Raw genomic sequence first — 27,231 nt, forward strand, 5'->3', positions numbered from 1 at the left:
TTTTTTGGTTTCCTTCTGATTAGTTTATCATGAAATGGCCGAGGAGTTAAAAATAAATCACCACATACTTGACCTTTCTGTCAACACCCCAAAACAATGGCTCTCTGATGAAAAAATATATATAAAATACAGAAATGGTGATATTAAAAATAATTTCTTACATTTGAGTTGGTAACACTTTCTATTATTTAAAGGGATAGTTCACCCAAAAATGAAAATTACCCCATGCTTTATACACCCTCAAGCCTAGGTGTATATGACAACATTCTTTATTCTTTAGTTATATTAAAAATAGTCCTGCTGCTTTCAAGCTTTATAAGGGCAGTAAATGGTGGTCGAGATTTAGATGCCCAATAAAGTGCATCAATCCATCATAAAAAAGTACTCCAAACTAGGGTTGGGCTGATAGACAATGTCATTGTCCATCACCGATGGCTGACAGATATTACGATGTTAAGCTGACATCAGGACCTGCAAATCATTTGCCATGGTCCTATCAGACATTTCTCCTTACTCTGTGTATGTGGTAAGTGAACTTTCATGTACTGTAATACAACAGGTTACCGCTAGCAATCGGCTAACCTTTAAGTGGCTCCATAGAACTCGTTATTTGTTTCAAGCTTTGGGCACACCCATAACTTAATACCCCCCCATTAACATATATTAATGAAGTGGACCTTAAGTTTAAAAACATGTGAACATTTGCAATCACAAATACTTCCTTTCCTGAACATTTGCTGCAATGACAATCCAACAACCCTGTTCCTGACAGGCTCGGGATTTGTTTTTGCAACTTTTGCATGATTTCACAACAGAATGGAGCTGAGAACCTTGGGTTAACCTGGGGTTAAATGCCTTGATCAAAAACACATTGATAATGGATCTCTTGGGTATCACACCAGCAGGCCTCCAGTTACTAGACCTGAATGCTAAGCGTTCCTGAAGTTGGTTACATGAACATAATTTCCACAACAACAAGCTAACAGCTTAACATCCACCAGCTACACTTCAGGAATGATCTAAATCAATCAAGGGTCTCTGTAGAGACTTAGTTTAAACTTAAACCTAAAGAGGTCATAGAAGTGACATATGCATTACCAAGCATTTTACTATGTAGACATACATAAACAGCTTTTCTCTGAAATCTCCAAAATGTTTATGCTTCAATAATATTAGATCAAGTAAGCAATAAAGTGACAACAAATGATAGAATAAATTGTGTTTCTTGAGCTCAAAACATGCTAAAATTGAACTTCTGATGACATACTGTATTGAGCATCAGGCCTACATGTCATTTGACTTCCATATCTTGATTTTTATCAAAAAGGATGCAAACGCAATGGAAATTACAAGTTAAAGCAGGTTAACAGCCTCTCCCTCCCACAGATAAGTCATCATTTCCTTTTTCTCACACTCTCAAGTTCCCTTTGATGGATGAAGCGATGTTCCAATGCCCTCACACACCGAGTTTCAAATGAAACTGTTCTGTTGTGGGAAACAGATGAACTCAGGCTGACCAAAAATACCATTGATATGGACGCTAAAGGTTCATCAGATGAACTAGTGCTCCAAACCAAATGGAAAGTAGGGAAAACTATCCAACTGTGCTGTAAGGATGTTACACAAAAAAAAGAAAAGAAAAGAAAAGAAGAGCAGGAACAGATGTCCCCGGTAGCTTATTCAATATGAAACTATGAAGACGGTCTGACAGCGGTTAGTGGTAAACCGACCATAATGATAATGAATAATGAATTCCGGTCCAGGCTTAATTGTACAAGTGTGGCTCTAAAAGCCTAACCAGAATTAACCAGGCCACAGTCACATCTACAGTGCCAGAAGACTTGAGGACTGTCCTTCATTTTCTTGTGTACAACATTAAGACTAAATAATTTCTCTAATTGGGACAGGGGAATGTACAGTAATGGGTTGGAACCATTTGAGTCACCCTGTCAGTTTCAGACACTCAGCAACATTGCCAGGCTTCACGAAACCACAAACACTCCGAGCTGAAGCGTAAAATAACCCACGTTTCTCATAGACAAAAGGCCAAAGAGTTTATGACCATAAATCCAGCATTCTCAGACGTTATCACTCCCAACCAGCTCATAAGTGTGCGTGTGAGTCAGTGTGAGTGCATGCACGAAACCACTTTAGCATCGACATACAAAAATACATGATGGACAAGGAAAGGCCATGACGAGCTGTTGTAAGTGTTGCATAAAAAACATCCATTTCAAGCTATCTATTAAACAGTGAAATGCACTATTAGACACATCAAAATATTTCCTGGTTATGGCATGCATGAAGACGGATGACAAAGCATGTAGACAATAAAAAAAGAAATAAAGCCAAGATGTGTTTGCGATTTCTACGATGACAGTTAGCAGCATGCCAGAATGTGATACCTTCTTATCTAAACAGGAGTGGCTCTCTGATCACAAAGAATGTAAACCTTAACAGAAGAAAAACCGCCTTACAGGGCAAATTAGTGCTATCGTATTTTGGATCTGCCAGCACCTCTTCAAGAGCAAAGCACTTAAAGGGATGCTTCACCTATAAACGAAAACTCTATCATACTCACCCTTGAGTTATTCCAAACCTGTAATGACAACTTTTTCTAAAGGAGATGTTTTAAAAATGTTTATACTGCTTATTTCCAGTTTTGCATGTTCAAGCTTTCCATGTCACAATTAATTACAAGATGCTAGAGGACCAATAGGGTTTGGTGTCACTGACGTCACACCAACGATGACACAGAGTATAAATAAGCAAACCTGCTAATGTTTCCTTTCGCATTCCAAAGACATTCAATTATGACAGAACTTTAATTGTTGGGTGAATTATTCCTTCACCTGACTTGGATCCATTGAGAGTCCAATGGCCCTGTTTGATAAACAAAGATTACTTAACAGATTAAAAGATTAGATGTTGATATCTATACTAATACAGTAATAAACTTGTTTTTCCAATGTCTTACTGAAAGACAGATGTTTAGAATTTTTTTACCACAGAATAGAAATGTGTCCCAACCAACTTTCGCTGAAAGACGAGAGCTACTCCATAAATGGAGGGAATGACTGGTGGTATTCTTAAAGCCGCAGACAGTAAGTTGGATCCGTCGGAGACAGGCCACACAATGAACTCTTGTGACAGACTGCAAAATAACTCTTAAGTCTTAGTTTACATTAGATCGTGCCTGAAGAGTAGGAGATAAGTATCTTCAAAAGTTGCCTGACGAACGACAGCTATTAAACCTACTAAAGAATCATTTAATTACTGGCATGCCACTGATGGCGAGTACTTTACACAAAATCCATCTTGTCGCAAGATTGCTCATTCTGAAAGAAACTAACTCAGTGAAAACTAAACCACGGGGCGTTCACACTTGGTTCCATACACCAAACTTTTCAGGTTCTTGTCAAAACACGAAGTTATCAGCAGAGTCTTTAAGTCTTGGGACACCCTCCCGCCATGCCAATGGGACTCTCAGAGAAGGCACACAACTGAGAAAACCACATTTTAGAAAAGGCAAAAAGATTCCTTGGCACCCTGTAAGTCCTCTTATTGAGTTTTTACAAGCTGGTCTAGTGCCAGTTCTGGCTTGCGCTGCCCCGTTCATGCCATCAGCTCAGTGAAGCATAACAACAGAGCGGTACTTTATGCTGAATGCTTTCAAGACCACAGTGAAGCATTAATAGGCCGACGAAAGTCCAGGGCATCAGATAGGAAGGTGCGCACGATGGGCGCACATTCTTTCCTCAAAAGAACATCTGCATGTATTGCACCAGAGACTCACTCTATTGGGAGGTCTCTGCACCACAACCAATCCAAACACATGACTGCTTGTTCCTTTCAACTTTATCTAAACACTACTGTGAGGAATTATGGGTGAAAAAACGTTGCCTCTAGCGAGCAATTCCATCCACTCAGTCACAACTGCACATGCATTAAGGTTCGGCAGACTCTTCTATCACTGCGTTCCTCCAGGTGTTTTTGTTTTTTTTCCAGGAATGAAGATGATTTCAACTTGGTAAATGGCTGACAGGATATAAAGTGATGTGTGGTTTTTGTATTTGTATCATTTCTGTCGTAATGTGATATATGATGGTTCAAAATATTTTAGGCGGGAATTACATCAAAGTCCTGTTCCTCTTTTAGGGATAATCTCTGAGCCAGTTTCATCATCCACCAGGCAAAAATGGTACATTCAACAGCTCTGAAATGAGCCACAAAACATTAGTGTCTGCCAAGGTTCAGGGTTCATTAGAATCCCTAAGCCTAAATATGGCAACAGAAATATAGATTCTTGCATAAGCATGCACCACAAATTCCTAACAATATATGACTTCCAATTATCCTAGTGTAAATTTTGGTTTACTTTACAGTTTTTCACCATGCCAACACTCAAATCATCATTTTCCATAGATCTGCGGAGGCAAAAATTAAGAAACGTATTGGTTTCACATTTGGTCAGGTTTTTGATGGCCATCCCTCACTCACCGTGGCGCTTACTCTGACGTCATACAGGCGTGCCCATTCATCCTCATGGCTGTCCACCATCATGACGCTGTCGTCCTCCTCCGAACCCCATTCTGCCTGCAGGTCCAACCGTACCTCTTCACCAAGGGAGTGCATGCCAATGGCAGGGAAAAGCCCATCTGGAACCACCGGCACCACCACTGACCCTACCTTCCATTCAAACACAAACACAAACACACACACACAACACACACACACACACACAGAGAGAGAGAGAGAGAGAGCTCTGTTAAAGCATTCCATAAAGTTAAACATTTTTTTACAGCACAATATAATATTATAATTTATTTGAAGACTAGACTATTATGTGTTCAAAGACTTTATCTCTACAGATTCTTTTAACAAGTGTAATGAAGTAATAAACAAAACTGTTACACAAAATGGACTATAGAACTCATAGTTTGATGCAGGTGTTATGTAATTAGCTAAAGAATGCTTAAATCTATAGTGTCTAATTATTTTTACATAGGGCTGTCCAAGTTAACACTTGCAATTAATTAAATGTGCTTAACACTGTTTTACTTGGTACATGGCAATTTCCTTATGTAAAAATTGAATTAAAGGGATTTAGACACTTTACACTTAGATAAGTCCTAAATTTATTTTACCTAAATCATCTATAAATGTCATTTCATTGACATTTAAAACAGTCACCATAACTACCATTCAAAAGTTTGGGGTCAGTAAGATTTAATGTTTTTAAAAGAAGTTTCACCAAGGCTGCATTTATTCTATCAAAAATGCAGTAAAAACTGTAATTTTGTGCAATATTATTATAATTTTAACGAACTTTTCCAGTTGAATATATTTTAAAATGTAGTTAATTCCTGTCATGCAAAGCTGAATTTTCAGCATCATTACTCTGGTCTTCAATGTCAAATGACCCTTCAGAAATCATTCTAATATGTTTATTTGGTGCTCAAGCAACATTTTTTCTTAATATTATGTTGAAAACAATTGTACTTTCTTAACTGTATTTGTGGGAACTACGATACTTTTTTCAAGATTGATTAATTGCATTTATTAGCATAGATTTTTGTGTCAGTATAAGAGTCTTACCGACTCTATACTTTCAACAGCTGTGTTCATCCGCAATACACTAAGAATTGCGTTAATATTTCCGTGAATTGGTCACAAGTTCTTTGGTACACACTGAGATTCACCTCCTTTCCATTCTTTGTGAAAAACACAGTGACGAGTCCGGCATCGAAAGTGTCTGCATAGATACCGCAACCAATTCGGTCACCGCGGTTACATTTAGGACCAAACTGCTGACCGACAGTGTTGCCGTTGTACAATCTGTGAAGAGGAGTGATAGAGACATCAATGACTTATAACTGGAAAGGTTCATGGAAAGAAGAAGTGATCCTGAATTAAAAAAATTCCACCAGGCAACCAACAAAGCAAAGTTGACAAAAACACATTTTATTGATTAAAGTATTAAAATACCTTACATATTTAAACAAGTAAAAAGCAAAGCAAAACAAAACAAAAAAACTTACTTTCCATCATCAGCATGATAAGCTATTGAATGTGGAAGCCAGCCAGGCTGTTGGTCAAGTTTGTAATACTGGGGAACCAGGCCAACAGCAATGGTCCCTCTAACTCCAGTATCCATAATGGTCACCTTGAAGTAGCATAAAAACCATTAAAAACATATGGGCACCAGTATATGTGCATATATTTGTGTTTAATTTTTTATTGGTTTTTCCATTTAGGAAAACAAAAACAAAACAAACAACAACAAAGCAAATGAACAAACAGATGTAGCTAGTATCAATTTAACAGAAATAGCAAGATTAACAGAGAAATTGACATGGTAGTGTAGCATAACAAATAAATAAATACGTAACAATAGCAAAACTACCAAGCATATGAAATCAAATAGACAGAGTATATGCAGGGAATACCACATATCCACCCATCCCCCCATCCCCCCAACCCCCCACCCAATAGGACCCCAAGAGAGAAAAAAAAGATGACTACAATAAAGATTTTAGTGTAGAGATGGTATCATCCCAACATGAAATGTTTTCAGGTTTGGCCAAGTGCAAGTTTGCTGCCCAACGTTCCATAATGGCGATATCCATGTAATCTAGCAGCCATTTGTTTAAGGATAATAAATGAGGGGGTTTCCATCTACCTGCTATCAGCCTTTTAGCCGCAGTAAGACCAGCCAAAAAAAAGGCGTTTGGATTTAGCAGGTAGGTTCAAACCCGAAGAGTCATTCAATAATAAGAGAGTAGGCGAGTAAGGAATCTCCTGAGACAATAATGTGGACAATACACTACAAACATTTTTCCAGAAAGCCACAACACCTGGGCACTCCCACACCATATGAAAAAAAGTGCCCAAACTCTTTTGCAAGCACAGAGTACAATTAGGAGAGGGCAAAGCTTTAAATCTGAACAAACTGCGGGGAGTGTAATATGACCTGTATATAAAGTTGTAATGAATCATTCGGTGGTTTGGGTTTCTGGAAGAGAAAGACTGAAGTGCCAGTCCAGATTATTATTATCAGATAGCAAATCCTGCTTCCAAACTCTATCCAGAGAGAATGGTTTGTCCGATGCCTGAAACAAGACAGCATAAATAATAGAGACCAACCCCTTACCCCCTGTCAAAACCTTATGACAAGGATATAATCCTAGTGTGCCATTCCAAAGAACCCCATAAGTGCGCATTGCTGTACGTAACTGAAGATAAAAGAAAAAGGAGGAACCGGGTAAATTAAAGATTTTCTGAACATCTAAGAATGAGCGGAGACCTTCAGCCCCAAAAATGTCAGATAGTGTAAATACACCATTATTTGCCCAACTAGAAAAGTATATAGGGCGTCCTCCCAGCTGTAGACGAGAGTTAAAGAAAATAGGTGACTGGAGATACCAATTAGAGCTGAAACAACGAATCGATTTAATCGATTAAAATCGATTATTAAAATAGTTGTCAACTAATTTAGTCATCGATTCGTTGCTAAATAACTTTTATTTGCCGTAAGCGGCTCATTTCGTGCATATTTCAAATCTGCGGTGACCAAAGTGTGGCAGTAATGAGCCACCGGAGGTTTTACTCAGCCAGTACAACAGGAGAAGTAGCGAATAGCCAATAGCTGGCCTTGTTTTATGTCACGTGCTTCCATCATATCATATGATGACATCATATGATGTCTATGTCTGCAGCATTCAGCGTGATGTGGGCGTACTTTACATTGAGCCTTTAAAAAAGAAGAGTAACCTGTAAACTCTGCACTACTGCACTGTTTAAGGGGACGTTCACATATCGCGTCTTTTGCGTGCTCAAGTTCGTTATTTCCAACACCGCACCGCATCGAGTTAAAAACATTTAAACTTTTCAGAATGCCGCAACCGCACCGCGGGTCATGTGACAAGAACTAACCAATCAGCTTCATCCTTTCCCGTAACAACGTTAAAAGCTCAGTCAAGATGAAAGGAACAGCTGATCATAGTTGTATATGGATTTCCATTTTGAAATAAATTTAGTAGCAGAGCTACTGCAAGCGATTTTTTTGAGCTACAAATCCATTTATCCTTTGCTGAAATTTCCGCGTCTTCAAGGAGAGAGCAAGGAGGTTGCTTAGCAAAGGCAGACGCCTCAGGGGCGCTTCTGCGCGAGCGCTTTGGAAAGAAGGAGAAAGCGGTGCGCCTAGCGTTTTCCACGCGTTTTAGGCGCGATATGTGAACGGCCCCTAAGACTTACATTTGTGCAGATTCTCCAGTACAATGTTGTTTGCAAATGTTTAGTCGTAAAAGCTGATAACATTGCTTTTTAACAGTTAACATTTAAAGCTTTACAAACATGTTCTGTGATCAGTTTGTCGTTTACCAGTTCAAAATTCAGTCGTGCAGCCTAATTATGACTGAATGAGAGAGGTAAATGTAGATATTTGAAATGCACTTTTTTTTCTAAGTATTCACTGCTCTTTTTCACACAGCAGGTTTTTTGTGTGTGTCCTATTTTTTTCTGGACAACCTTCTGATGGATTTTACTTTAAATTGTGAGTTCCATTCAGGTTTCATGCCATTGGCACTTTTTTTGAAGGATTGTTTACAATTTCACAGCAAAAGCTATAAAGCTGTTTCCCAGTAAATAATAAAATACAATGCACTGCAATTTTATTCTGTTTTATCCTTATTCTTCGTGAAAATATGTTCTGAAAGATTCCTTAAGCTTTGTTCAGGATGTTAAACTACTTTAGGAGCTCTAAGGACTGCCATGGTGAAAACATTATTTGAAATCTCCTTGTGAAATTTGCTAGAGTATGGGTCAGTGTTCTGATTGCAGAAGAGTTCTACAAAAGAATTACTAACACAATAAAACAACTCCAGGTATATTTTTGATGAGGATATGACAGTGCAAAATGGTTAAAATCTCTTAAATCTATGCTGAATGATAAAGACCATTTATTAATAATATACTTGGGGGAAAAATGGAAAAAACTAAAATATAAGTACATAAACCGATTAATCGTAAAAATAATCGACAGATTAATCGATTATCAAAATAATCGTTAGTTGCAGCCCTAATACCAATTTGGAGATATTTTACAATATTCTATATTGTTTAATAGAAATATTAGAGTAAATAAGATCTTGTAATCGGTGGGGCTTTACAATATTTTCCTCAATAGAACGCCAAGATACACAAGATGCCGTGTCAAACCAGGTGGAAAGAGGGCACAACACAAAGGCCCAATGGTATAATTGGAAGATTGGGAGTCCTAAATCCCCAGACTTTTTTGGCCTTTGAAGGACAGAGATTTTAATTCTGGGTCTTTTATCCGCCCAAATAAATTTAGAAAGTAGTAAATTAATTTTTTTCCAATAACCTTTGGGAGGTGCCAATGGAAATAAGACAAACAACAAAGGTGAGAGAGGACAACCCTGTCGAGATCCTCTAGATATGGGAAATTGCTTAGAACAGGTGATTCCTGTCAAAACCGTTGCAGTAGGATCATTATATAAAGTTTGAATCATAGATAAAAAAAATTGTCCAAAGCCCATATGATACAAAACCTGCCACAGAAAATGCCACTCAAGATGATCAAACGCCTTCTCTGCATCAAGAGACAAAATACCATTTGAAAAATCTGCGGTTTTGGAAGCTTCTATTATGTGAAGAAGGCGACGGACATTATCTGAGGCAAGGCAATTCTTGATGAAAACAGTCTGATCCACGTGGATTAGAGTAGACAAATGTGGTTCCAATCGGGAAGCTAAGACTTTGGCGAACAACTTAGTATCAGCATTTAGAATAGAAATAGGACGATAACTCGAACACTCAGAAGGTTCCTTACCCTTTTTTAAAAGTAAAGAAATAATAGCAATATTTGAATTGTTAAAAAAAGAACCCTTAGTAATTGTAGAATGAATCATCTCCAGTAAAAGAGGACCAATTTGGGGCCAAAAGGCCAGATAAAACTCGGGGGGTATACCATCAAGCCCTGGAGATTTACTCTTATTCATGCTCAATAAGGCTTTGTACAACTCACTCAGAGTTATTGGAGCATCAAGTTCAAGAACAGAATCATAAGAAAGCTTTGGAAGTTGAAGAGGGTTCAGAAAGCTTTTGCATGCCTGCTCATTATAAATAAACTCTGAGGAGTATAAATTAGAATAAAATGAGCAGAAGACATCATTAACCTCATTTGGATCAGAACACAGTTTACCTGTGGAAGATTTAACAGACGTTATGTTGGCCAATTGTTCATTGGTTTTAAGTTTCAAAGCCAGTAGATGACTTGGTTGAGCACTGTACAAGTAATTAAGTTGCCTAGTCCTATGAATGAAAAAGTCAGATTTGTTCCTAAGTAGTTGATTAAGGTCTTTCATCTACAAATCTCGCTCAAGAATAAGGTCAGAGGTAGCATTCAGAGACGAAGAACGCTCTAAAGTTGAAATTCTATTTTCTAAATCTACGATATGCTTCCATCTTGTTTTGTTTAGATTAGAGGCAAACCCAAATGTTTTGTCCCTTATGAACCCTTTTACAGCTGAAAAGAGTACCCTGGGATCATCAACAGAGGATCTATTTATCGTTAAAAATGGGTCCAGCTGTTCTTTCATTTCCCTTAGAAAAGTTTAATTCTGCAATAAAGTACAATTGAACCGCCAATGGGCCGCTCGTTTGGGGCCTGGAGAGATTGCCAGTTTGCCAAATACAGCCCTATAGTCAGAAAGAGACATAGGAAGAAGAGCGAAATCAGAGGCTTTTTCAAATAAATGTTTAGAAATGAAAATGTAATCTATACGGGAAAAAGTTCTATGTCGTGATGAAAAACAAGAAAACTCCTTTAGAGAGGGATTAGCAGTCCACCAAACATCTATTACGGCACAGTCTAAAGCCCATTTTCTTAATGCAGTGGAAGAAAGACGTTGGTTTGCCCCCTCCACCACACCAGTTCTATCTAATGAATGTGACCAAACCGCATTGAAGTCACCTCCTATTATTAGACCAAAATCAGATAAATCCAGTATAAGTTTAGTCAGATAATCAAAAAAGCTCCTATCAAAAGCGTTAGGGGCATAAACGGAATTTTATCATTTATTAGAGTTTTAATAAAGACAACTCTACCCTCAGAATCTTTCCCGGTGTCTAAAATTGTAAACTGAAAACTACGTTTAGCAACAATTGCTACTCCTCTGTTTTTTTTTTATTTGAGGAAGAAGCAATGACATGATAAAATTTATTATGAAATCTGGAAACATCCCTTTCCAGAAGATGGGTTTCCTGAAAAAGAGCTATATCTATTTTCATCCTCCGCAAAAAATCCAGAGTGCTTGTACGTTTATGAGGAATATTAAAACCCCGGCCATTACACGACAAAAAAGAGACACTAGTCATAAGTGTCTGAGTAGAAAAATAATATTAAAATAGTGAACCAATAAACTACCACCTTGAATGCAAAATGAAAAGTGTAAAGTTCTATCCTTTGGGTCCTGTCCCATCCAACCATTATCCCTGCATTCCGAAAACCTCCCACCCACCCACCAAGCCTACCCTCATTCCCTTCTGAAACCCCAAAAGAAAAAGAAAAAACAAATGGAAAAAAGGTCCATCTAGAGCCCACCCTCACCCCCCAAAAAATTGAAGTGACAGTAAGGATGGTCAGATAGCCCCTTCCTCTCCAAAAAAAAATGAAAGAAAAAAAAGATAAACTCCATCTGAGTGCAAACTGCATAACAACACAGAAAATATACAAACTGCCAGGCTTCTCGAACCAAAGCCGCCGACCAAACAACTGTAAACAAGTCAGAATGACCAGAGTGACGACCCATCAGTTCTGACGCGTCATCCAGGAAGTAAACAAACCAGCATATAAGGAACTTAACAGAACGGTAAAGTAAAGTAGATAAGCGCTCAAAACATGAGCCCTACCCCAGTCAGTTAGCGGGATTGTCCTCCTCTGGACAAAGAAACTTCTCCGCCTCTGATGGATCACGAAATAAATGTTGTTCTGATCCACGGATAAGTTTGATGACAGCCGGGTAGAGCAAGAACGCCTGGTATCCTTGCTGTCGGGACCGGTGCATGACAGGGAAACAGGGGCGCCTCCGCTTCGATGTGTGGTCACTGTAGTCCGCTGTGAACCAAATGGTGTGCCCATCGACTTCAATTGGATTTTCCCTGGCTTCTTTGTGGATGCGATCTCTGTCTATATACCGGAGAAATTTCATGATCAAAACTCTAGGAGCCGAAGTGGATTGGCGCAGGTGACCCATGCGATGAGCCCGCATTAGCTCCGGAGGATTGGCGGCGAGTCTCGGGAACCATTTCGAGATGTTAGCACTCAGGTAGGCCAAGGCATTACCCTTTTCTGCTCCTTTTAAGAACATCAGCCGTAGGTTGTCCCTTCTGCTTCTGTCCTCCAGATCTGCCAGTTTGGACTGTATCTGGTCCAGAGAATCGCCATGTATTGAAGCTGTAATCTCCGCTTTCTTTATGCGCTCCTGAAGTTTAACGGAGATGATGCGTTGTTTGTCAATCTCCTCAGTGTGTTTGTTCAGAGTCGCTTGCATATTATCAAGCTGAGTCTCTATGCGATCAAATCTTTCGCTGGCATTCTTCTCAGCTTTATTGAAATGTTTCATAAGAACAGCTTCAAGAGAGGCCATTGTGAGGCTTTCAGATTCCTCCTCTTCATCCTCATACACCGTTTTTTTTTAAAGCATCTCTAGATTTGCTATTGTTTCGACCTTGTCTCGACATAGCATAAAGCACAAGTTTTAGTTTTTCAATTGTTGAAAGTTTAGGAAGAAATTCAAAAGCCTGGCAGTGAACAAGTTTGCATCAAACAATTTGGAGGGAGAGGAGCTGAAGTTCTAGTCTGCCATCTTGTCCGCCATCTTTAGAAACTTTATAAGCAATTGTTTTTTTGACAGGTTGTTTTGAAATGACTAAAGGGCAAAATACATCTTTCAGGGACTTCTATGCAAATGCCACCGGTAATGTGTGTCATGAGCGGCAATGATTCCAAAATAACAGACGGTTAAAGAATCAACAGTTAACAAGAACCATTTGGCTGAGTCACAGGATGGAAATGTCAGGTAACCTGCTATTAAGAATTTTAACGTCTCGGCTACTACTTATCTCTCCCTTTGTATGCAAAGCATTTCAGGAATAACTTCCACACCCTCTCCACGGCAACCTCCTCGAAGCTAGTAAATTTCCAACATACAGCTATGAAATTTGGAAAGGACTGCCAAAGCTCATTTGTTAAATTTTCTCATGCTCATAAATCAAATTCTCAGACAGACAGAGCGATTAGTTTCATTGAAAACTCAACATGGAATACCATTTGTTAATCTTGAGGGACTATCTTGCAAAAAAGACGGATTAATCCTCCTGCATGTGACTCAACAATTGTAGCCGTACCGTTGGAGAGGGCAAGCATAGACAAAGTTACCCAGTTATTGCTTCAAAACTAAACTTAACCCTGTGCCCTCAGCCAAAACCAAACATGGGTGTAAAAAAGGGACCCCACCGGTTACCAAAAGTTTAAGTCCAGGTTTCCTCATCTTCCTAATTGTCTCTTTCGAGGATTTGCTTTCCAAGCTTTGAGAAGCGACTATAAATCCTGATAACCTACATACAATCTCTTGCTTGCTGGTTAAAAGGCTTTCCTGCTCCAAAATCAGTGCACTATGATTAATTTAAGAGGCTCTCATTTAATTTACCACAGCTTTGACAAAAAAACCATGCCATGAACCTTGAGGCTACAAAATTCCATGCCAGAGCTCCAGGGAAAATAATCAATTACACTAATAGAGATATTTCCACTTGACTATCGACAAAATTGATTTGCACATGCACACGTGAGCACCCTGAGAAAACAGAGCAGAGGTTAATCACTGTATGGCACTTCAATGTTGAAACAGGCAGTGAAGGTGCAGCAACACGGTCCAATCTTGATTAAGCGTTGACTTCCTTGCCCACAGGGGCTGAAATTAAACCCCTGTGAAAATGTAATGAGGAAACATGAGGACAATGTTGACGCATATCCCGACTGGCAGATGACCTTTATGGAAAAGGAGGGAAAAAAAGTTCCCAGACTTCACCAATTTGAAGGATTCTGCGTCACAATCAGGTGATGTAGAGCATATAAAGCAAGAGCGAGTTCTTCATTTATTACTCATAGCTCACTGATGAAGATGTCACATTCATTCCCACATGCTGCAGATATTCCCAGGGTGCATAATCACGTACTGAGTGACGTTGTTGGTCAATAAGATTGCGATACAGTCTGGTCTGAGACATCTGCTTTGAGAATATTTTTTACAAGCCACAGATGATTTTTAAATTAGAATGTTACATCTCAGTAATTCCTTCAAAAATGGGCAGTACCAAAACATTGACTCAGATTTTTACAGAAAACCCCTCGATTTTAGAGACAACAAGGATTGGTATGCAAAAAAACAAATAATAATAATAATTTATTATTATTATTATTATTATTATTATTATTATTATTATTATTATTATATATATATATATATATATATATATATATATATATATATATATATATATATATATATATATATATATATATATATATATATATATTTGTTTTTCAAAATCAACTAGATTGCCTATAATTACTGACGGAAATTAATCTTTAGATTGTCTATGAGAATTAAAATTAGGTGAAAAACTAAAAAAAGATTAGCTACTGAGGCAAGAACCATGGAAATGGATTAGACCCTGATCCTGGATTCTTGCTGAACCAAAATCAGAGCGTAACAATTGCTGCGTCTCGCTGTGTTCTGCTCACAACAAAGGAGAAAATGTTCTATGGTGTGGCTAAATGGTTTTGAATATTGGGATCATAACACGTAGTCTTATCATGCAAACTAAATCGGTTGTTTTGAACTTTGCATTCAAAGGAAAAAAGAAAATGTTAAGCAGGAAAGCGGTTTATAAACAATAAAAAAGTATAAATAAAGAAAAAAGTTTCTTGAGCAGCAAATCAGTATATTAGAATGATTTCTGAAGAATCAGACAGGGAAGACTGGAGTAATGATGCTGAAAATCTATCTTAGCCATCATAGGAATAAATTACATTTTAAAATATTCCCAAAGAGTTATTTCCAAATGTAATAATACATTGGAACTTGTTTCTTGTTTCAAAAACATAAAAACTCTTTCCAAACTCCAAATTGTCAACAGTATGTACTGTTTATGAAAATTTGACAAGAATAACAGAATATTAATAATAAAGATCCATGTATATGTATTATCACAACCTACATCTGCACACAAAGCAGATTTCTTTTTTTTATCTTGAAATCTGAAAAATAAAAATCAGCATATTTTTCATTTTTCATTTGTTCAAACAAATATTTTATGTTCAGGGATAGAAAATGAATAAGCAACTTGAATATTTGATCTCTACATGTGGGCAGGAATGAAACGCCCCTCTCCGCTGACTGGTCAACCAAACATTTAATAGTCCTTAAAAAACATAATAAGAGTCCACAGCTTCTATGGATTCTTAACGTATTTATTTCTACTAATGTTAAATTTGATCTCTTTCTCTTCATCAAACAGCCAGATTAAAGAATGGCTTGACACAAACTGTAGAGGCAGAGCTTAGACAGAGCTCTCTTTTGGTAGGCATAAATTCTGCAACCTACTTTGCACCTATACTCACAACTACCTACATCTTTGGCACACCGCCTGAATTATTATAGCTAACCACCTATAAAAATCAGCGTGGCAAAGCTGCGCGATGCACTGCAGCATGAGAACAATGTATTGCAGACAAGCGCAGACCACTATTAAAGGGATAGTTCACCCAAAAATCTAAATTATGTCATTAATAACTCACCCTCATGTCGTTCCAAACCAGTAAGACCTCCATTTATCTTTGGAACACAGTTTAAGATATTTTAGATTAGAACTAACCCTTTAATTTATGTGAACAAAGCCAGTTTTAGACAATAAAGTACGTTTATTTATTTTATATTCAGCATTGGCCAGCTAACTGATGGCATACAGAACTTTAATTTTTTCTGCCAACTAAACTAAAGTCACAGAACCGTTGTGTGACTGACTCACAGCAGGCGCATAGAATGGTGTATCATTCCTGAATTAATCAGTCTTTGTAAAACCCATTATTATAGACAACAATGCAATTACCAATTATTAAAAGACAGCCACTTGATTTTATTCCTAAATGAATGAATGAAGCATTTTGAATGAACTGATTGAATAAAAGGCTCCTTTATTAACACAATGATTTACGGCCACCTAGTGGCAATATTACTTTCATAATTCAAGTATCATTTCATTTTATTCATATTTCTGTATTAAAAATGTTGTATTAAACAATCTCATTTCATTATACATTTGTAAATGCTGTGTAAATGCACGTCTGCTAAGCATTAAATTGTAAATGCTTCTAAAAGCATCTTCAGACGCAGGTTCTATGTCACTGAATACTGATGTAATTGGTAACAGCCATTGTAATATTATTATTATTTATTTGATGTAAGAATTTAACATTAATGATGACATACAAAAGGTAAAAAAATAATAAACTATAAATAAAAACAGATCAAATCAGTTAATTTATTTCAGTAATTCAACTCAAACTCTGAAACTTGTGTATTAAATAAATTCAATGCACACAGACTGAAGTAGTTTAAGTCTTTGGTTATTTTAATTGTGATGATTTGGGCTCACATTTAACAAAAACCCACCAATTCACAAACAATGTGAATGTGAACAATGTGAACAATCTTAACAAATTAGAATATGGTGAAATGCCAATCAGCTAATCAACTCAAAACACCAGCACAGGTTTCCTGAGCCTTCAGAATGGTCTCTCAGTTTGGTTCACTAGGCTACACAATCATGGCGAAGACTGCTGATCTGACAGTTGTCCAGAAGACAATCATTGACACCCTTCACAAGGAGGGTAAGCATCAAACATTCATTACAAAAGAAGCTGGCTGTTCACAGAGTGCTGTATCCAAGCATGTTAACAAAGTTGAGTGGAAGGAAAACGTGTGGAAGAAAAAGATGCAACCAATCGAGAGAACCGCAGCCTTATGAGGATTGTCAAGCAAAATCGATTCAAGAATTTGAGTGAACCGAGGCTGGGGTCTAGGCATACAGACATGTCAATGAATTTGGCTACTGTTGTCGTATTCATCTTGTTAAGCCACTCCTGAACCACAGACAATGTCAGAGGCATCTTACCTGGGCTAAGAAGAAGAAGAACTGGACTGTTGCCCAGTGGTCCAAAGTCCTCTTTTCAGATGAGAGCAAGTTTTGTATTTCATTTGGAAACCAAGGTCCTAGAGTCTGGGGGAAGGGTGGAGAAGCTCATAGCCCAAGTTGCTTGAAGTCCAGTGTTTAGTTTCCACAGTCTGTGATGACTTGGGGTGCAATGTCATCTGTTGGTGTTGGTCCATTGTGTTTTTTGAAAACCAAAGTCACTGCACCTGTTTACCAAGAAATTTTGGAGCACTTCATGCTTCCTTCTGCTGACCAGCTTTTTGAAGATGCTGATTTCATTTTCCAGCAGGATTTGGCACCTGCCCACACTGCCAAAAGCACCAAAAGTTGGTCAAATGACCATGGTGTTGGTGTGCTTGACTGGCCAGCAAACTCACCAGACCTGAACCCCATAGAGAATCTATGGGGTGTTGTCAAAAGGAACATGAGAAACAAGAGACCAAACAATGCAGATGAGCTGAAGGCCACTGTCAAAGAAACCTGGGCTGTCAGTCAGTGCATTATTTGCTTTTCCAGTGAGCATGAGCGGTGAAGCGATCACATGGACCATGAGCAACTCAACGGAACACACATTCATAGAGCGGAATATTGAACGGAGCGTCACACTGCAGTCAAAATGCCTAGAGAGAGAGTGAAACTTCGATTTTCAAACAGCATTCACTTCTGAAAGTTAATTTTGTTTCCAAAAAAATGACATGGCATACTTATTAGCTCAAACTGCTGTGAAATGAATGATACTCAAAGACAAGACATAAATCAAACATTTGGAAAACTAAAAACAAAGCAAAAAATAGTGTGACTGAGACATACAATATAGGACATCTACCAAATCACACCAAGTTAAGCACTTACATAAAGTTATTGGTACTTGGGTGAATGGATTTCCTAACAAAGGCAACAGAAAGGGTATTGAAATTATTCCAATGTTTTTAGCAGCCTTTAGCAAACAAAATATGTGTGCTGCTTACCTCGAAGTAACAGTTTCCCTTTGATAAGGGGCGTGGAGCCACATAACAGCCAACTTCATCAGAGTTCCCTTGGTAACTACAGAAGGGAAGCAATAAAAAGCTTAATCTCTAATAATCAGAGCAGTGTTGCTTTAGGTACTTTATTAAAATGTCCAGTGATGTGTGGACTAGTTGTTGAAATCAGGTTCAGTTATGTTTCTACATGTTTTACACCAGGGTTCCTCAAATCTTGCCCTGGAGGGGCAATGCGCTGCACAGTTTAGCTCCAACCCTGATCAAACTCACCTACCTGTGATTTTCTAATGATCCTGAAGACACTGATTAGCATACTCAGATGTGTTTGATTAGGGTTACAGCTAAGGTCTACAGGAAAGTGGATCTCATGGGCCAGATTTGAGGATCCCTGTTTTACACTGATATGGTTGAGAGCTACTTTTGGAGTCCTATGTTTGAAGACCAAACAGCAGTTAATTTTCCAAGAATTCAAGCCAGAATTAACTCAGAAAGATCAAGTTATCACCGAGCTGTCAATGCTAATGATCTTCAACAATACTACTTTGATGTTTTTGACGCTAAAGGCATCATAAAATGTAGAGCAAAATGTTATGTAAAGGAATAGTTCAGCCACACATATCATTCCAAAATGAATAAAATATTGATATTACACACACACACACATATGTCTGGTCAGCTATCCTTGTGGGGACTCTCCATAGGCGTAATGGTTTTTATACTGTACAGACCGTATTTTCTATCACCCTACACCAACCCTACACCTAACCCTAAGGCTGGGCATACACTGTGTGATTTTCATCCGATTCTGAGCCGAATTCTGACTCGTGTAACTCTTTGGCTGCATTTACACTGCAGCTCTTGATGCCCAAATCTGATTTTCTGACTATATCCGATTTTTTTGACGACCTGCTTACATCATCTTTTAAAAGTGTCCCGTATCCGATGTTTGCATTTACACTATACACTGCTGAAACTACCAAACGTAGACATTCTGACCCGGAAAAGGAAGTAAAACAGCACGAAATTCAATGGATGCAGATGCAAATAAAATTACACAGTGTTTTGCTTTCCACAATATTTTGAAAAGTCAACAAAAAAATCAGCAAAACATTGGTCTCATACGGCGGAGAAAAAAAGAGGAGCCCTTTTTGCAGCCTGGGCGAATTTCACGCATATAATAAGTCATGTAATCTCAGTTGGTGGTGTCCACCTGAGTTGACGTCACTTTTTTAATGACGTACTGTGACGAGTGGGGCGGGGCCGAGGGACATGGGAGCGAGGCCGGGGGAGTGATTGGAGATGAACTACACCTGTTCGTCCCACCGGTCTCGAGGCCCATGGAGGAGATGGAAGGATATAAAACTGGAGCGACGACAGTGAAGGACGAGAGAGGACCAGGCCTGGGCTTTTAGTTGTGTTTTGGTTTTATTTTATGCGCACCAGTCGTCCGTGAGGGGCTGGTGCGCTGTTTTGGGTTTATTTTCCTTTATTAAAATGTTGTTTGATTGTCCGCCGGTTCCCGCCTCCTTCTTCCGGATGAATATCAAGGTTGATATCGTTACAGTGGTGCCGAAACCCGGGAGAAGGAGGGACGCGCTGCTGAAGATCCCTCGCCGCTGTGGTGAATCCGCGGTGCCATCGAGCTGGCGAGGAGGATGCCGCCATGGACGCTCAAGGCGGTGGACTGGAGCGAGTTGCCGGGGACGGGCGAGCTCGCTGCCGACCGCCCACGATAGGGAGGGACGGCTGCCGTCCGTGAGGGAGCGGAGGAGTCGGCGCCGTTCGCCAGGGGGCCGGAGCCTGCTGCCTCCGTGAAGGTATCCGGAGGAGCAGGGAACGGGGGACTCCTGCCGGCTGCCCAAAACCGGAGGAGCCGTCGCCGTCCACCGGGCGGCGGAGGGGTGTCGTGCCGTCCGCCGAGGGCCGTCCAGTGCCACCGCCAGGCACCGCGGAGGAGATCGCCCAGCCGGTAGAGGGCCGAGCAGCAGTGCGTCTGGGAACCGGAATTTTTTTTTTTTTTCCTCTCTCCCCTCTCTCGTCTCTGTCGCTCCTCCTTCCATCTCCTTTTCTCTCGCCTCGCCTGTCCTACCCCCAGGTTCCCGCAGGTCCCCGGGAGCGGCCCCCCCGGAGGGAGGGGGGGGGGGGGGAGTAGAGCGCAGTCTCGGGAGTACCCCCCGGCCTGCGAGGGGCGATGGGGGTATGTGACGAGTGGGGCGGGGCCGAGGGACATGGGAGCGAGGCCGGGGGAGTGATTGGAGATGAACTACACCTGTTCGTCCCACCGGTCTCGAGGCCCATGGAGGAGATGGAAGGATATAAAACTGGAGCGACGACAGTGAAGGACGAGAGAGGACCAGGCCTGGGCTTTTAGTTGTGTTTTGGTTTTATTTTATGCGCACCAGTCGTCCGTGAGGGGCTGGTGCGCTGTTTTGGGTTTATTTTCCTTTATTAAAATGTTGTTTGATTGTCCGCCGGTTCCCGCCTCCTTCTTCCGGATGAATATCAAGGTTGATATCGTTACACGTACGATTCGCATTTACTGGGGAATATCCAATTTGTCTGCTTACATGGCACATGCAAATGCACGTATCAGATTCATATCTGATTTATTACCACATATGAATGAGGCCTGAATCCGATCTGAGAACATCGGTTTTTTTCCTGCTTACATGTTCACCGGTCATATCCGATCTGTGCCACATGAGAGGAAAAAATCAGATTTGGGTCACTTGAACCATGCAGTGAAAAATGGGGCCTTTTTTGGGTCAGCCGATTTTCAGCATTTTCGTGCGTCGTTTGTCACGCAGTGTCATGCATTAACCTCTCCCGACCGGCAATCGGTTGGTCAGATGGATTTCTGACATGTCAGAAATTTTGGTCGCCTCTCGTGAGATATCGCACTATTGAAGCAGGGCTACGAACTGATTTTCTGCGTTTCCCTCACTGCGTATGCGCGAAACCATGGTGACACAGCGTGTAGCGTGGACTGAAGTGATGGAGGGACAACTTGTGAAGTTATGGCAAAGAAAAATAAAAATAAAAGAGGGAAGAAAACGCCTGCAAACCATATTGGCCACGTCTTCCGAGCCACCTGCGCGTCAGATATGCTGACGCTTTTTTTTTTTTTTGGACATTTCAGCATACAGAATTGCGCATATCACCAAAGCAGTGCGTTTATCCCGGGAAAGCATGTTTATTCTGAAACATGCCACAATTATCCGGGTTCTGAGGGATCCTACGTGTTGATTCCTCACGTATAGTGTGAGCAGTCAAATCGCAACTTGACGATTGGACCATACAGTGAGTGCATAAAAATCGTGAGCTTTGGCTTTACATCGCATGCGATCTACTCGTACAGTGTGAGTTTGTACCTTGACGAAATCGCACAGTGTATGCCTGGCTTAACCCTCACAGGAAACTTTGTGCATTTTTAGATTTTCAAGAAACTTCATTCGGTGTAATTTTTTAGCTTGTTTACCTGTGGGGACCTCAATTTAGGTCCCCACCATGACACGAGTCCCCATGTGTCTGTGTGTATTCAGGTTTAAGCATGCATGCATACATACATGATACATACATACAGGCATATATATATACATACTTTACACACATTATTTAATTACACACACAATCTTACAAAAATTTGGGGTTGTTTTTTTTTTTTCAGCACAGACACTTAAAGTTTCAGATGAGATTCAATTCCTGTTCTTTTGATCTTTTTTTTCCATCAAAGCATCTGGGAAAGATATATTATCAGCCTCTTCCACACAAAGTCTTTACTGGTAAATTACCTTGACAAGGGCTTTTTGACAAAACATAGGTTAATGAAATAAACCAGTTTATTTGTAAGTGCGTGTGTGGTTATATATCCTCTCTACACAGATTTGGTATCTTCTGAAATGCACCTTGGATGGTGTGCATGTGCTTGATTATTTTATTAAATTAACAGTAAATTACCATTAAGAGATCATGTGTGAACAGGATATTTAAAAAATACTGGTAAATTCATTTTGACAATTTACCAGTAAGGAAAGTTATCAGTAAATTACCATTATGAAGCTCTGTGTGAACGCAGAGATTCCCGGTAAAAGCAAGTACAAGCTCAGAACGTGCTGACATGAAATGTCTACTCAAGGCTAATCGTAACATTCTGACGCAGATGAGACATTTACTTGTGTAGTTTGGTTTGAAGTCGTCTAATACGATGTCTCTGGGCCAAAAAAGCAGCTGCCAGAATGTGAACGTTTGACAAGTATTAAAACATCAACAAAAACACTGACCGCGTATACCAGTTTACAAACGAGGTTACAGAATTTACCGGTATTTTGAAACTGATGTGTGAATGGTGTTTTACCGGTAAAAAGATGGAATGTCATTGCTGGTGTGAACAGCGCGTTTCTGTATTTACCTGTAAAGTAGTTCCAGTAATCTTCCGGCTAATTTACTACTTTTCTACTCTGTGAAAGGGGCTATTGTTTATACATTTTTCAACATTGATAATAGGGCTGGGCAATATATGGAGAAAAAAAGAAAAAAAAAGAAAAGAAAAAAAGATATCTCGATATTGTAAAACTTTTTTACAATATCCAATATGTATCTCGATATGTGCATTTGCATTTAAATAATAAAAAACTCTAGATCAAGTGATCACTTACTGCTTTTTATTAAATGAACATGTATATGTAACTGAAGTAGAGCAAAACTAGTACAGAAAGTGCATTCTGTCAACTTTTTTTAGAGCATGCAATTCACAATTTACACTGTGCAACAGGGGGAAATGATTAAACTGGGATAAGTAATTTTTTTTTAAGTTTTTAGCTATGAACTCAAGTCTGTCTCTGGTTTAAGAAGAAGCTCTGTGGCATAAAATTATGTTCCCACTGGCACTAAAATCCCTCTCAGATGGAGAGCTATTTGCTGAAGCACATAGGTATTTCTTATATATATATATATATATATATATATATATATATATATATATTGTGTTCCTGTAGCTCAAATGGTTGAGAGCATTATATATATCAAGGTTGGGGGTTCGATTCCTCGGGAACACATGATAGGTAAAAATTGATAGCCTGAATTCACTGTAAGTCGCTTTGGATAAAAGCGTCAGCTAAATGCATGAATTTAATTTAATTTTTAATATATATATATATATATATATATATATATATATATATATATATATATATATCGGCCGATCGTTAATGCGCATCTCGTCAGTAAAGCCGGTTCTCTAATCAGCGGTAAATTCCATCAGGTGCGTGATTTCACATAGAGCAGTTGTTTCTACACGGAGCCATTGTTAACTGAGAAGATGCGCAAATCCACTTCATTTTCAGCGTTTATTTGCGCATCTTCTCAGTTAACAACGGCTCTGTGTAGTAACAGCTGCTCTATGTGAAATCACGCACCTGATGGAATTTACCGACGAGATGCGCATAACGATCGGCCAATCGTGATCGGAGCAGCCCTAATATATATATATATATATATATATATATATATATATATATATATATATATTTTAATACCAAAGACTTATACACTCTCTCTGTCCTATGTCCTATTATGAAAACTTGTAAAACGAATGAAAAATATTATAACAGTGAAATTCCTAATAGTAATTCCACATTGCCATAGCCTATGTTTCTTGTTTTTTTTGTGTTTTTTTTTGAGTGCATTTATACAGCGACCAAAACCACAAACAATACAGTCTAGATCTCATGACAGAACACAGACTGGCTGAATGATGCTTTCATTTAGATCGCTAAACTCCAGCTTGTTTGTTTTTCAGATCATCTGCGGCGGCGCTTCCGCAATGAGAAGCGAGCATTTGCATGCACATGGTTGCCAGATTGCTCAAAATAAGCAAAACACCAGGAAGAAAATGTATCTATGTAACAACAAATCTCTGATTCGGGGATTTAAACTCTTATATCTGGCAACCACACTCATAAAAGCCCACATCGTAAAGTCGTGTAGAGCAGTCCGCAGTAACATGTTCCGTTTTTGGACGTTCGGCACTTTCTTTATGGGAAAGTATGCTTACATTTTTTAAATATTCGATGTTCACAATATTTTCAAATTTTACATTGTCCTCAAAATTATTGCAAATTTATCGCTAATATTGGATATATCGCCCAGCCGTAATTGATGATAATAAGAAATGTTTCTTGAGCAGCAAATCAGCATATTAAAATGATTCCTGAATGATCATGTGACACTGAAGACTGAAGACTAAATGATGCTGATAATTTAGCTTTGCCATCACTGGAATAAATTACATTTTGAAATGTATTAAAACAAAAAAAACTATTCTTTGAAATTGCAATAGTATTTCACAATATTGTTGTTTTATAAAATTGTGATCAAATTAAAACAGCCTTGTTGAGCATAAGAATCTTCCAAAGCATAAACATATTTACAATATTTTTACTATTACTTTGAAGTCAGTGAACAGATTTTTTACACTCTCTGAATTCTCAAACTAGACAAACAAACTGATATAAATTAATTCTAAATATGCTGGAGACTTTGCATTCAAAAAAAGATGAATTACATCATCACATGTGTGGGCCTATTTATTTTTCCGACGGATGGAATTTGAATTTCATCCCTATTTTGATCAAATAAAAACAATAGAATTTTTCTCTGAAATTATAATTGTTTCAATCAGTGAGGTCAAGTGAGTCAAGGCTGATTGCATCTTTAGTGGCTCAAATACACGCACTCACAATTCTTTACGCTCGCAAGGCCAGCTCAATGAAATTGATGGGGGTGGATGGTTGCGCAGTTCAAAATATACAAATAAATAAGGATAAATGAAAAGCAGTGCAGAATTTTTCCATGTAAACTAGGGGGTCAACACAGGCAAGGAACTGATTACTGAACACAGTGGAAAAAGAACAGAGCTAGGGTCACTCGATGGGCAAACCTACCTTAGCGTGTCTCCATTCTTCAACATTCGTTTGTATCGCTCTTGATAACGAACAGCACGGACTTCCCTGATTTCTCTGATCCTGCGCCGCCAGTTCATAAATCTGTAGTGTAAATTGATATCATCCATCTCATAGATCTGTGGAGTGGAAAACAGTAACAGCAGATGCTGTAAGCTTTAAAAGTTTTGGATTGATCATCTGGGATTCACAACTCATTCAAGACATGAGAAGTGGAAGTAATGATGGACTTGCTGTTCACAAAATGCCATAATGAGCTGCATTTATGCATTTTGAATCGCAAAGTGTGCTAGATTAACTTTATTCAGATATTAGTGTAACTTGCAGTTTAAGTTTAAAACTAAAGTTCACCAGTATTCCTCCGAAATAAAAGCTTGAGGATTTGAAATGTTAAAAGCTTACTGGTTTGAATGTTTTAAAGTGAAGAATGTAAAACATAAATATTACTATTATAACTTTCAGTGTAAAATGGGATAACATTATTAATGTAAACTCAAGTTTTATTTTACAGTATAATTGCAATATATTTATGTCTTTATTTGTAACAATTAGAGTTAAAACTAATAATAATATTAATAGTATTGATTAATAATATCAAGTTTAACATTATTATATTCTGTTTGATTAGGTTCCTAAAACACCAGAGTGAATGTAATAAACTAAAAAAGAAGTCTATTTAAAGTCCAGCATATTCTGCTGAATTTAATCACTGAAATCATCACAATATGACAAAATAAGTATGTCATTTCTGACCAAGTCATGCAGCCCAATATACAAATAATCATATAAAAAAATAGCTTAAAGTAAATATTTAACATCTAAGGTTAAAAAATAAAATTGATAACTCCTACTCTGAAGTGTGCAATGATTTAGAAATGGGATACATATTTTTCTCCCCAACTACAACTAAGATGAACAACACTCAGCACTAAATACTTAATAACCTTGAGTCAACTGTATAAAGTTCCCCAATATCAGTCGTTCACGAAAAATTTTATTTTATCACAGGGCCTTACTGTCATAGTTGGCCTATACACACATGCAATAAATGACACTACTATAAAGAGTTATCTAGGAGTCTAAAAGGTCTCGACAGATGTAACGTGTGAGCTGTCATTCATACATCCTGGATATGACAGAGGATCATTCGAGATGGTCAAAAAGCATTTAACAACAGACACAGATATTATTTGTTTCTCATTGACAAAAGCATCTGGGTAACGTTAACGTTACATCAATGCTATATATAGTGTCAACAATAAACTCTTACTTAACTTGTGTTAAAACAGCGAACTATTTAAATATTATTTGTGTGTTTAAAGAAAAGTCTGTATCATATATTGAGACATGAGCAAAATAGTTATTACGTAATAGAAGCAATAGCTTTTACTTGCAGGTTAGTTTCAATCACTGCTAATCACCTTACATAGCTAACAAATTATTAGCTTTGAGACCTAACGTTACTCGAAATGAAATGAACCGCTAAATGTCTACAAGTCATTAAAGTGTAACGTATCTAAATATCATGTCGTCACGTACGTACCTTATGTTCATCAGCGGGAAAAACGTTAAAACATTCTAAGGCCACTTGTGTTTACTTCTAGCTCTCGACTCCATTCGCTAAGCTACCCGACAAACTTCGCAGAAGTGAGGGCGGTTCTTCCTGGGTGGCGTCAGTGGAGAAATGAATGCAGCGCACCAGTGAAAGTCGACACAGAGTTGATTGACAGGTAATTGACCAATGAGAAGCGTCGCAGCGAGTCGCAGTGGATTTTACGAACTGCTCAGGACAGATAAGCTTTTGATCAATTTGAAAATTAATATGTTGAGATTTTTTTAAATATAGGCTATAGTTGGATCCTATTTTATATATAAATAAATCTATTATAATCGCAATCATAGAATCTTTTTTTTATTATTATTATTATAAAAAAATACGATTGTGGCTATATTTAAGGGACAATATTCAGTCAGTATCGTAAAAATTA

At 38.4% G+C, this 27,231-nt stretch overlaps 1 protein-coding gene across 1 annotated transcript in view; it reads right to left on the reverse strand.

The window, feature by feature from the left end:
• Window positions 1–26,917, reverse strand: part of LOC132129223 (SPRY domain-containing protein 3-like) — a 47,566-nt gene extending 20,649 nt beyond the window's left edge. The window contains exons 1-6 of the mRNA XM_059540736.1: window positions 26,787–26,917; window positions 25,226–25,362; window positions 18,270–18,345; window positions 6,042–6,166; window positions 5,703–5,838; window positions 4,501–4,689 (exon numbers count right to left, since the gene is read on the reverse strand). Coding sequence (XP_059396719.1) covers window positions 4,501–4,689; window positions 5,703–5,838; window positions 6,042–6,166; window positions 18,270–18,345; window positions 25,226–25,353 — 654 coding nt within the window. The 5' untranslated portion in view covers window positions 25,354–25,362; window positions 26,787–26,917. The remainder of the gene's footprint in view (window positions 1–4,500; window positions 4,690–5,702; window positions 5,839–6,041; window positions 6,167–18,269; window positions 18,346–25,225; window positions 25,363–26,786) is intronic.
• Window positions 26,918–27,231: the final 314 nt, after the last annotated feature.

The sequence above is a fragment of the Carassius carassius genome, chromosome 46, assembly GCF_963082965.1.
Source record: "Carassius carassius chromosome 46, fCarCar2.1, whole genome shotgun sequence".
NCBI lineage: Eukaryota > Metazoa > Chordata > Actinopteri > Cypriniformes > Cyprinidae > Carassius > Carassius carassius.